Below are 12,137 nucleotides of genomic sequence, written 5' to 3'. Positions count from 1 at the left end.
TATCAGTTACCCTTATTTCCCAGTCTAACTAACAAGAACCTTGGAGATTAGTATTATTTATATACTCAATGTTTATCCTGATATTCCGCTCAACAAAGAGCAGGAGAATAGGGACGCTTGTTTTCCACTGAGACGGATAACCTAAGGCAAAACCTAAAAGTAGATGACATGAGTCATCAGAAGTCGTGGCTTCAAGAGAAATAACCAGTTAAAAGCTGAGAGTTTTTTTTAGTTCATTCTGAGTTCTCAGATTTAGTTAGATAAAGAACAGCACAACAACTGTGTAACATAAGATTTGTGTTACTCACATTACATTCAATTCCATTCCAGTCTGAACCTAAAATGTGACAAGACCATTGAATCACATTACCCGTTTTTAAACAGAGCAGACTATTTTATTGTTTAAAACAATTTATTGAAAAGGGCTGAAGTTAACCATTTGCATACTTTGTTCCAGGAATTGAAATATTATTCTGCCCAAAGAAATTCCTTTATTTCATTGAATTAACATTAGTGTGATTGCTATTTTAAACAGTTTCTGATTTTGGTAAATCTAAAAATGGTGTTACTAATAATGCATTATAACATTATAGTGTTTGGCCTATATCCCTCCACCTTTTTCCTATCCATGTGCCTGTCCAAATGTATTTTAAAAGCTGCTATAGTACCTGTCTCAACTACTTCCTCTGGTAGCTCGTTCCATATATCCGCCACCCCCTGAGTACGAACAAAAATAATGATGCACTATCTTGTATTAGCACATCAATGAACACATATCTAACTATGAAACAGAAATGCATTAGAAATAATCAGAGCAACAGAGAAAATTACTTCATCATCTCTGATAAATAACAATTCATTGGAATAGTGACGAAGTTTTAACTCTATTTCTCTTCATAGATTCAATTTGCCTTGGTAAGTATGTCCAGCATTACGTGTCTTTATTTCACATTTCTGCCCAACACAGTATTTTGCTTTTGTAATCTTGTGAAGTCCCACAAACATTTAAGATTATGGACATGTGAAAAAGATTAGAATTACTAACTATCAGTGTTTAGAGTTAGTGACTGAAACCTAAAGTTGACCAGTGCAGTTTCAGAAGATCTGAGGCCAATCTAGAGAACATTTGAATGATGAAGCTGATGAACTTACAGACTCACTTCAAGCACACAGAATTGATCAAACTTCAAGTCAAGTTTAGTTTATTATCATCTGCACAAGTACAAGTGAGGTAATTGTAAAATGAAGAGGTTGCTTGGAGCAGCACAAAAATTAGGTTATGCCATGGATTTGAAATTCCAGTTGTGCTAAATTGTAATATAAATTGTATTGACTGTCATTTGATTTTCAATTGGCGATTTGTGCTCCTTTCAGGAAGTACAACTCAACAGCAACTGATTTAATCCCTAGTCTATACATCTATTTTAATGTTCACATTTATAAAACGTGATCAATTTCCATACTGGAATCAAACATGTGATTTTTTTTTTTGCTCGTGTTGGGCGAGATGAGCCTCTGCTAGAAGATGCATTCAGCACTGATACAGTATACAAAAGTCACATTTTGACCAATATGTTTTAATCTTGTATGACGTGCTTAATTTATCAATGCAAAATTCTATAGTATTGCTGCAATAATGACTGACCTATAAACACCAACACTTCACCCTGATTCACCCAAACCAACGATTACACTTTGAAAGTAATTCATTGCTTGTCAAGCTCTTTGAGACATTTTGGAGGGGCATGATGAAGTGTTGCAGAAATACAAGTCTTTCATTTTCCCATTCATTCCAGCTCAAAAAGCTCAACCAAGACATGAATCAAATTTTGATTATGGTACTGCTGGGTAATTCTTACAGATGCAATTGTATGAAAATTTGACGTTTGCTTTTAAGTCCTAGTTTTCTATCTGGGAGCTTCCAGTATGGAGTGGAACTTCATAAGGACTACTTAGTTTAGTTTAGAGATACACCATGGAAACTGGCCCTTGAGCCTAATGAGTCCGCACCGACCAATGATCATCTGTGCACTAGTTCTGTCCTATACACTGAAGACAATTTACAGAAGCCAATTTACCTACAAATTGAATTGAATTGAATTGAATTGAATTCCTTTATTGTCATTCAGACCGTACGGTCTGAACGAAATTTCGTGCCTGCAATCATACATACAATCATACAATAATAAACAACACTAAACACAAATTAACATCCACCACAGTGTATCCTCCTAGCACCTCCTCACTGTGGAGGCAAAAATCTTAGGGCTGTAGTCTCTTCCCTCCTCTTCTCCCTCTGTGCGTCTGAACATCATTGGAAAATGTGAGCAAAACCAGAGCACCAGGACAAAACCCACACAGTCACAGGGGGAATGTAAAAACTACATACAGGCAGCACCCATAGTCAGGATCAAACCCAGGTCTTTGGCACTGTAAGGCAACAACTCTGCCGTGGCACCACTATGCCACCCCCAGAGGCCAATTAACCTATAAATCTGCACGTCTTTGGAATGTGAGTGGAAACTGGGGCACCAGGACAAAACCCACACGATCACAGGGTAGAATGTACAAACTCCATACAGGCTGCACCCGTTGTCAGTATCGAACCTGGGTCTCTGGTGCTGTAAGGCAGCAACTCTACCCCTGGGACACCGTGCCACCTCCTGCTACTGCTGAGAAAAATTACGAACGCTCTGGTGGTATTTTCTGAATGCTCATTGAAATTTACAAAACATTAGGTACTTAGGACTCGCATTTTTCCAATTAGGGCTCTCAATGAGAATGTTTCTCGTGCTTGGAATGCCCAATTGAAAACCTTTATCGCAGCATGGACAGCTTTAGCACGCTAAGATTGTGTAATACACATATCTGGATGAGGCATATTGCACCAAGTTGACATCTAATCAGCAATTGGTTTATCTGGCAAGGTCTGTGCTATAACAGGGTTCACAGTGAAATCAGGCAATATTGTGAATCCCATGGGTGGCCTATTAATAATGTATTCCTGCCTGACCCCAGGCAGAGGGCATTTCTTTTAATTTATTAACCTTTAATAGAGAGCCCTGGGTTGCCAATGCAATTTCCAAGGTCTCGGTACAGTAGTAGAGGCTTTTGTGGGGATGGGTGGTTTAGGACAAGCATAACAATTAAGCCATTTTCTGCTACAATGATTTGCTCAGTTACCTGTCAATGTGTTTCTCTGCTCGACTGGTTCCTGTCGAATCTCTTAAAATGTTAAAATGATGGCTAAAGTACTGATTTAAATGCATGCAAAATAACTTGCTTACGGTGGCATATTTAAAATAGGCTAAGTGGTTTATTCTAGCTTAGGGCATAGAAACCCATGATCAACATTGTCAGGTTTAGTTCTTTGTATTTACGGATGCGTTCTAGGATTCTGGTTTATTATTTGTAAAGATTTATGATCACTGCAGATGCATCAGAGGCATGGATGTAACAGGTAAAATCTACTAAATATAGATTGCTGGCTTTCTGTCCTTCACAAAGATAAATGAAAAGAAAATATCTAGATTGCGACACACTCCCAAAATTGGCATCTTGAGTATCCATGATTTTAATTGCATTATCTTTGGCAAAGTCTTTAGCCTCTAAACTCTGAAACTGTTACATAAACCATGTCTTTCTATCTCCATGTTTAAGATGCTTTTAAAGAGTCATAGAGTTTTACAGTATGGAAACAGACCCTTCGGCCCAACTTGCCTACACTGACCAACATGTCCCATCTACACTAGCCCCACTTGCCTGCGTTTGGCCCATATCCCTCTAAATCTGTCCTATCTATGTACCTGTTTAATTGCTTTTTTAAACATTGTGATAGTCCCGACCTCAATAACCTCCTTCAATACTCCATGATCCCAACACCATTTGTGTGAAAATGTTACACCTCAGATTCCTATAAAATCTTTCCCCCTTCACCTTACACATATGCCCTCTGGTTCTCGTTTTCCTCTACTCTGGACAAGAGACTTTGTGCGGTTACCTAATCTATTCCTCTTGAAAATCTTGAAAACCTACACTGAATAAACGTGTTTTTTTGACCTGATATCTCCATTTGAAGCTGAGTATCAAATTTTGTTTGTCAGCACCTCCCAAAAGGACCTTGACATAATTTCCCATGTTGAAAGCATATGCTACTGTAGACTTGAATACTGCCTGAACAGCAGGTTTATGGTGATGGCATCCTGGATAATCATATTCAAGCCATTTATATATAAATCAATACAACATTTAAAAGTTGTCATTAGTTTTGCAATTTTTGTTTACAGCTATGATTTTGCTTAGACTTCATGTAATGATGACAAATGTCGTAATAAGAACTGAGCCAAGAGATCCCTAATGTAGAATGCTGAACTCTTTAACAAAATATAAGAAGCAAACTTAAATTTAGAAAGCAAAGAGAAATACTGAGGTCATTTTCAATCTTGGTGTCTGTGTAAAATCCCAAAGGAATCTTCACTAAGCTATACCAAAACCACCCTATCTTCAACAGAGGCAAATAAATCCTTTTATACACAACATGATCAAAAATGATTCTAGACACATTCTCTGATCTGATACAAAAAATGGGGTCTGCTGTCTTTCACCCCTCTCACTGCAGCTATTATAGTGATCAAACAGTCAAGGATGCTACTGCCCTTTCATATCCTCATTAGTAATCTTTTGTGTCTCTCTGCATTCAAGCCTTTCATGTTTTGGAGACCAGTTAGAATTTGTTTTATTTTCATGGACTTTAGTCTGTCATTTTAGAAACAAGGTGAATCTTTTCATCTTGTCTTCACAAGCCAGAGTTTTGTAGTGTCAGTGGCCAATAGTTCCTTGCTGTTTTACCACTCACTCTGAAGACAATCACTTCCTCACATCAATTAGCGGCCAGACGATAAAACTATTTTCTCGCATGCGGTGGGTGCTATGCCAATCTCTATTTAGTGTTCCAGTTTACAAGTGTACTGAACTGACCCTACAGGCCTATTGCCAAGCTGTTTCTCATACCCTATGAAACCCAAAAGGGTTGCTAATGCGATTCTTTTGGATTTTCTTTTGGATTTTCTGATGAGGGAAACACTTAAATTAATTGGTGTTAAATTGTCAAGTCAACAATGAGTTCTCTTTGGGTTTATTTTCACTTTACTTCTGGCTGCCTGTGTTAACAGCTCTGTAATTGATGTGAACAAGTGAATAAGTAGTCAGCGGCAAGTATTTCAATTACAGCAAGGAGTCTCTGTCATTGCCACCTCGCCCACGGCAGAGGAAATGAACTTAAAATGCATAATGGGTCGGCAGGTCATAAATCTTTGAGAGAAAATTGGCAGCTGTCACCAAAAAATGGATGACAGTGGTTGCAGCAATGGAGATTAAATGAGCAGGCATTGTGGATGATGCAGTCCCAGGAGAGATGAAGGCAGTGGATGGTGGGAGAGTGTTGGGGAGTATATGAAGTAATCCCGGAGTGATTTCAAACCTCGCCTGCCCGTGGGATAAGAGTTTTATAACTGAAGCAGATGGTTATTGTTTACTTCAATGAAAACTAAAGGGAGAGAAAATTAAAACATCAGCATCAAATAACTGGTGAGAAGTGAATCTTAATGCTCACCGCCCCCAATGAACTCTCTTTGATAGGCATTGTTATGAAATAGTATCAAAGTGTGCTTGTTATTGTTACACACGTGACAGTCTGTCTATCTTTTCATTGTAAAGTGAGTTCAAGGGACTCGAACCAAAACTTATAAGAGAGGCCTACTCCAGCAGGGGAAAGGGTTTTTGATTTATATTGCAGCAGAAAACCTCTTAAATTATGTCTATTCCAGTTCTTCTCAAAGCATGTTCCACGAGGAACATCTAGTATTGCCATGGGATTTTATTTTATTGTTAAATTTACATCTATCAGAATTGATTAAAGATGATCTTGTATGTGGTGTACGCTGCCCTTTAACTTGGGCAGAATGTACAGGCAATGGACAAAGTTCACATAGAAACCTAGATCTTGAATAACAGGGTAATATTAAACTATTTATTCTGTAGGTTAATATATCACAATGAACATTGTTCCCATATAGGCAAATATTTGCTATTTTGGAAGAAAGATAATTTTATTAACTTTATTTTTCTACCTTTTCTCTATTCTTCTTTGGGCACATTGCGTCAAATGCAACTCTTTGAATGGTATTGCAACTGAACATAAGAACAATTTACAATACACTTTGCCAGCTTTAATTTAACAGCATTTTGTTATAATTAATTCACTATAAACATCTGGTATAACCCAGCACATAATTTGTTTTTTTAATTAGTACAATATCTAGTTTTATTTATTGAAATAATTGTATGTATTGCAATTCTTGCATAATTGCAAGAAGGTTGATGTATGATTTTACTGCCAGTACCGAGATAAATTTTGATTTGAAGGACAAAATGCAATTTTGGGAAGGTTTACTGTTTTAAAAAAAATCCGCTGTTCTAACATACTTGATGAAAAGTTTTGATGGTTCTGAAATTCCATGCAGTTTCCCAATTCCTGCTGCGACTTTTGGGGGGAGATGATGATTACCCCTTCCTCTGCAGGCTATGCAAGCCTCTGACCTAAAGTAAATGTCTCCTTTCTGAACCTCCATCTCCAAACTAGGATGAACTGCACTTGCAGGTTGCTGTTAGAAACTCCAATTTGAATGGCATTCATCTGAAGAATAAGTGGCTTTGGTGCACATTAGTCACCAGCAATGGATGTTTCATTATAGTTATTATTGTTTTAGAAAGTTAGGAAAGTATTATTAGTATGAGCAAAAAAGACAAATAGCTGTTGGGCACTTACTTCTGAGATGCAAATTTATTTGTGCAGAAAGAAAAAAAACCTTCCCTCTCTTTACTATAACAATAATCTTCAGGTATTTTTGCTGACTAAATTTAAATAAATTTACATAATTTCCTCTCAAAACAAATCATTGTTATTTTTGCGTTATACTGAATGAACGCATCTTCCTGTATTTGCACTTTAATTTAAATTTATATTATGGCTATAAACATTAACGAGCTCCGATTTGAATATTTATAAGATCTCAAATGAAAATAATCGGAAGTGTTTTAATGAAACTGCAGAGATATGTGACTGATTGGTTTTGACATTTGATTTCAGTCTTGGAGGGAATTTGTCTAATGCTTATTGACATTACTTGTCCAAACAGCTCCCTCACAGGTTAGTGGTGTAATGAAGGATAGAGTGCAGCAGAGGATTGTCAATCTCTCCTGGAAGGAACCGGAACATCCCAATGGAGTCATCACAGAATATGAAATCAAGTACTATGAAAAGGTGAGAACTGCATGGCACGAGCATGTATATACCTGCATCCGCCATCTACTGATCCCACAAATCAAAACATTTAAGTCTACATTCAACTAAACAATGCCTTCATTTTGTTGAGAAAACAGTATCTTATTGGCTCTCTTTCAGGTTGCCTTTGACTAGAAACGTATATCTCACGCTGGAGACAAAATCATGTCACCATCATTGTCACTGTGTACTGTGGGAGTATATTCTCCAGAGAGACTACGATGATTCAAGAGGGTGCTTCACTACCATCTTCCCCACCAAGTGTAGAGATAGGCAATAAATGTTGGCCTTGCCAGTATACCCATTTGCTGCAAATTGAAATGGTGCCCGTGAAGGCAGTGGCTGAACCATTTAAGCACCAAAGATGGCTCTGTATCTGATTTCTGAGCTGTGCAACATAGCTGAACTCAGTCACAATATTAGCTTCATCCAGTAGTTTTTTAAGAGAGAGTTTTAGCTCTTAGGGCTAAGGGAATCAAGGGATATTGGGAAAAAGCCGGAGCGGCGTACTGATTTTGAATGGCAGTGCTGGTTCAAAAGGCCGAATGGCCTACACCTATTTTCTATGTTAAGGGGAAAATCGGTTTCCAATCCCCAAAGAATGGAAGGGGATCTCGAATCCCCTGGACGGCACTAAGAGAAAAGGTGTTGTGATAGGTGTTTACATCTCCTGTGGTTGCAAGGAAAGCACCAGGGGAGGGAGCACGTTGGTTGGGAAGGGATGAGAGAACCAGGGATTTGCGGAGACTGGTCTCTATGGAAAATGGTAAAGTCTAGTCTCGGAAAGGTGTGACTGGTAGTAGTATGACGTTGCAGGTGGTGGAAATGACAGAAAATTATGTATTGGGTGCAGAGGTTAGTGGATGAAAGGTGAGGAGCAGGGGACTTGTTCCATTTGGTGGAGTGGGGGGAGGTGGGGCACCGAGAGAAGAACTACGGCACGCAGAAGAAACAAGGATGAGGGCTCCATCCCCAACTGCAGGGGAGAACTTAAATTTAAGTCTCTTAAATGCTGCTATTGTATCTGACTCAGCTTCCGCCCCCCCGTCAGCACATTCCAGACACTCAGCACCTTAAATCAACTTGACCCACTCATCTCTTTCAAACTTTGCCCTTCTCACCTTAAGTTTATGCCTCAAGTATTTATTTTTCAATCATGGGAATAAGGTTCTGACTGTCTTCCAGTTGGGTTTGTCTGTAACCTCAGATATGAAAACTGGAAAGTGATAGATATTCCTAGAGAATAGCATGTTTGGCTGACCTTCATAAAATCAATGAAAAGTTTGGAACAAAGGAAGTTTTGATTCAGGTTAAAATAAGTGGGGAAAATGTCATAAGCTGGGAACCAAATAAACTCTTGAAATATTAGGCAATGAGACGTTCTGTTAGGAAGGAGATGAGGAGAAATCTCTTTAGTCTGAGGATGGTGAATCTGTGGAATTCTTTGCCACGAAAGGCTGTGGAGGCCAAGTCAGAGATAGATAGATTGTTGATTAGTACAGGTGTCAGAGGTAATGGGGAGAAGGCCGGAGTATGAGGTTTGGAGGGAGAGATAAATCAGCCATGATGTCTGGCAGATTAGACTTGATGGGTCAAATGACCTAATTCCTTATGACCGTATGACAATACCTCAGTGTGTCTGAATTTTGAAAAAAAAAAATCACTTTTGGTTTTAATCACAGCCAAGAAAAAAGTAATATGACACACCCATTATTTATTTTTTCTTAATATCTGATAGTAACAAAGTTCCATGTCTTGCTGCAAAGCTGGATTCTTTCAGGTTAATCTGTAATCCCGATTTGGCCCTATTGCATGCAGACACTGAGATTTGCATGCTTTATACCCACTCAGATTTCTACTCTTTCTCTTTAGAAATGCCACAATATGTGGCATTTATTTAAAATTACACTCCCATTTCTTAATTTGATCCTCCCGGCCATCGCCGTGCACTCCAATATTACACAGCGAACGCAAAAAAAGATGAGCAGCTGGCTGTTGATATGTTAATGCAGAATGCTGTCTGCTACAAAGAATGATTACTGCCACAATGTCACTGCTTAATTCAGTGTTATCTGGGAATTCACCCATTGTCTTATTGAGAACATGCAATGTGTTGGCTGTACTCTGTACTGTATTTTGGCCTGAGCTTCTAATAGAAACATTGTCGATAATCAACATGACAGCAGAAAATCTCCAGCTCTGAATAGCGTGCAGCCTGATGTCAATTATGATGGAAAACAAGTCATAGTCATAATATAGTAACTGATGGGGCAGCATCAGTATAACGTAACTGTGGCCCCAAACATTGACGTTAACTAATCAGATTAAAATCACAGGTGGTTCTCAATATACCAAAACAAAGCCCCAGAGACTAATTCACTGGGCTGCAAAACACTGATCACACACTCCAAAGCAGTAAATGACTTCTCAATGCTAAGTGGAAAACATTCACTTTGAAGCTTGTTTTGCTGTGCAGATAAAGTGATAAAAATGAATTACTGCTGGAACAAGATACTGGAGCCAAAATCTATGTATTAAAAGCAGAGACTATTTGAAGGCTAGTTTGTCCTTTTGAGAGATTTAATCTGAACAAAGATGAAAGTATTAAAATAACAGACTGAAATAAGCTTTAAAAAGTCCGTTTTAACAAGATGGGATATGACTAGATAGAATTTAATAGGTTCCCAGGGGTAAGTTTCAGGACTATAATTTAATCACGAGGTTCAGGTGATGTCATAAACTGCAAGATCGAAGCTCTAGTGGTTTGTGAATATTATTTGAATCCTTCAGTTGAATAAGCAGCCGTAAACTCATTCCTGGACATGTCACTTACCATGACACAAGCACGAAAAAGGATTTAGTTTATTATTGTCACGTGTTCACTGAGATACAGTGAAAAGCTTTTTTGTTGCTTGCATTCCACTCAGCAAAAAGACTATACATGATTACAATCAAGCCGTCCACACTGTACAGATGCAAGATAAAGGGAATACCATGTAGTACAAGATACAAGTCCAGTAAAATGGAAGGTCTCCAACAAAGTAGATGGTAGATCAGAACCCCTCTCTTGTTGGTGATAGGAGATCTGAGGTACACAAAAATGCTGGAGAAACTCAGCGGGTGCAGCAGCATCTATGGAGCAAAGGAAATAGGCAACGTTTCGGGCCAAACCCCTTCTTAAGACTGATGGGGGGTGGAAACCCTTCTTCAGACTGATTCAGACCATCAGTCTGAAGAAGAGTTTCGGCCCAAAACATTGCCTATTTCCTTCGCTCCATAAATGCTGCTGCACCCGCTGAGTTTCTCCAGCAGTTGTGTGTACCTTCGATTTTCCAGCATCTGCAGTTCCTTCTTAAACACATAGGAGATCTGAGGTTGGGTTCAGTTGATTAGGTTCAGCACACACAAAGATTAGACTTGGGAGGTGGGGAAGGAGTCTGAGGCTGGGGGTGGAAATCAGAAGAAGCCTGGCATTGATAGAAACATGAGCTCACCTGGAAATCTAGTCTGGGACTGTAGGGAAATTGTGCTGGGAAGACCAATGGTTCTTTATTATCACAAATATCCAAGTACAATGACATTTCTTTTCTCATACAGTTCAATGGTAATCCTACTGAACTGTTTGCAGTCCGAGACCATGTATAGTCTTTTTCCGTTGACTGGAATGCACGCAACAAAAACTCGGTAAACAGAGAAATGGAAAATGAGCTGGAAATCCTGATTTGTCAATTACAATTGAATCTCTAAACAATAATGATTTAAAATATAAAAACATTCCCTCCCACTTTTTAATCTCACTGCAACATTTAATACTTTTTTTTTCCAGAATCTAAAAGATCGCACTTACTCCACAGTAAAATCTACCTCAACATCAACTACCATTAATAACCTGAAACCAGGTACAGCCTACATCTTCCAGATCCGAGCCTTTACTACAGCTGGCTATGGAAACTACAGCCCCAGGATAGAAGTCTTAACCCTAGAGGAGAGTACAGGTAAGACTTACGAACACAATCCTTTCTGTGCTGTTATGCAAAAAGTATGTTTCTCACTAACAGATTCAGCCTGATTCAATTCCTTTGGGAAGTAAATGCAGATGTGAGGTATCCCCTGCTGAATTTCCTGGACAGCTCAAGAACAATTATGGCAGAGGCCCAGGAGTTGGTATCTGCCAGATTTATTTGCTAGTTAGCTCCCCACGACAATAAAGAATCACTAAGTAAAGTGAATGGGAAATATCTGCCTTGAAAACATGGTGTAATAAATAAGTAAGCAATGCCCTCTTCTGCGCCAACCAGCACCTTGCCACAATGTTGATTTACAGTGCATTGTGGAATTACAGATTTTACTGACAAGCTTTTTTTCACTGAAGACGATGTTTTATGTCCATCCTCCTCCACCACCCCCAAGGCTAAATGAGTATGTTGGGGAGAGAGGGGGACTGAGCTATTTTGAACTATAACTGTCTATATTGGCACAAGAGGCTTTTCATGTCTCATGGCACGCACCCAGAAATCGTGCAAGGCACATCATATATAAATATTTCAACATCTGTTGAATCTTTGTGATCAGATAAGCCTATGAATATTGGGTGAGAATACTGCTAACCGGATCGATAGCATGGCTACACATCAATCCTACTATCCTCACAAATAATAATCAACGCATTGTCTAAACACAGTTTTTAATGACAAGTGATGTGCCAGAGGTTAGCAGATGTCAGTAACTTGGCTACAGGAAGCGATAAATATGGTCAAATTCACTGGGATTTCTTCTACCAAATATAATGTTTTTA

At 38.7% G+C, this 12,137-nt stretch overlaps 1 protein-coding gene across 4 annotated transcripts in view; it reads left to right on the top strand.

The window, feature by feature from the left end:
* The window catches only part of epha7 (eph receptor A7), a 252,404-nt gene that overhangs the window by 191,126 nt on the left and 49,141 nt on the right, over window positions 1-12,137 (top strand). For all 4 annotated transcript variants that reach the window (XM_055635837.1, XM_055635835.1, XM_055635836.1 and 1 more), the window contains exons 6-7: window positions 7,197-7,321; window positions 11,169-11,337. In XM_055635837.1, coding sequence (XP_055491812.1) covers window positions 7,197-7,321; window positions 11,169-11,337 — 294 coding nt within the window. The remainder of the gene's footprint in view (window positions 1-7,196; window positions 7,322-11,168; window positions 11,338-12,137) is intronic.

The sequence above is a fragment of the Leucoraja erinacea genome, chromosome 5 (assembly GCF_028641065.1).
Source record: "Leucoraja erinacea ecotype New England chromosome 5, Leri_hhj_1, whole genome shotgun sequence".
NCBI lineage: Eukaryota > Metazoa > Chordata > Chondrichthyes > Rajiformes > Rajidae > Leucoraja > Leucoraja erinaceus.
Note: the sequence above shows the minus strand (reverse complement) of the source record. Positions and strands in the feature narration are given on the sequence as shown.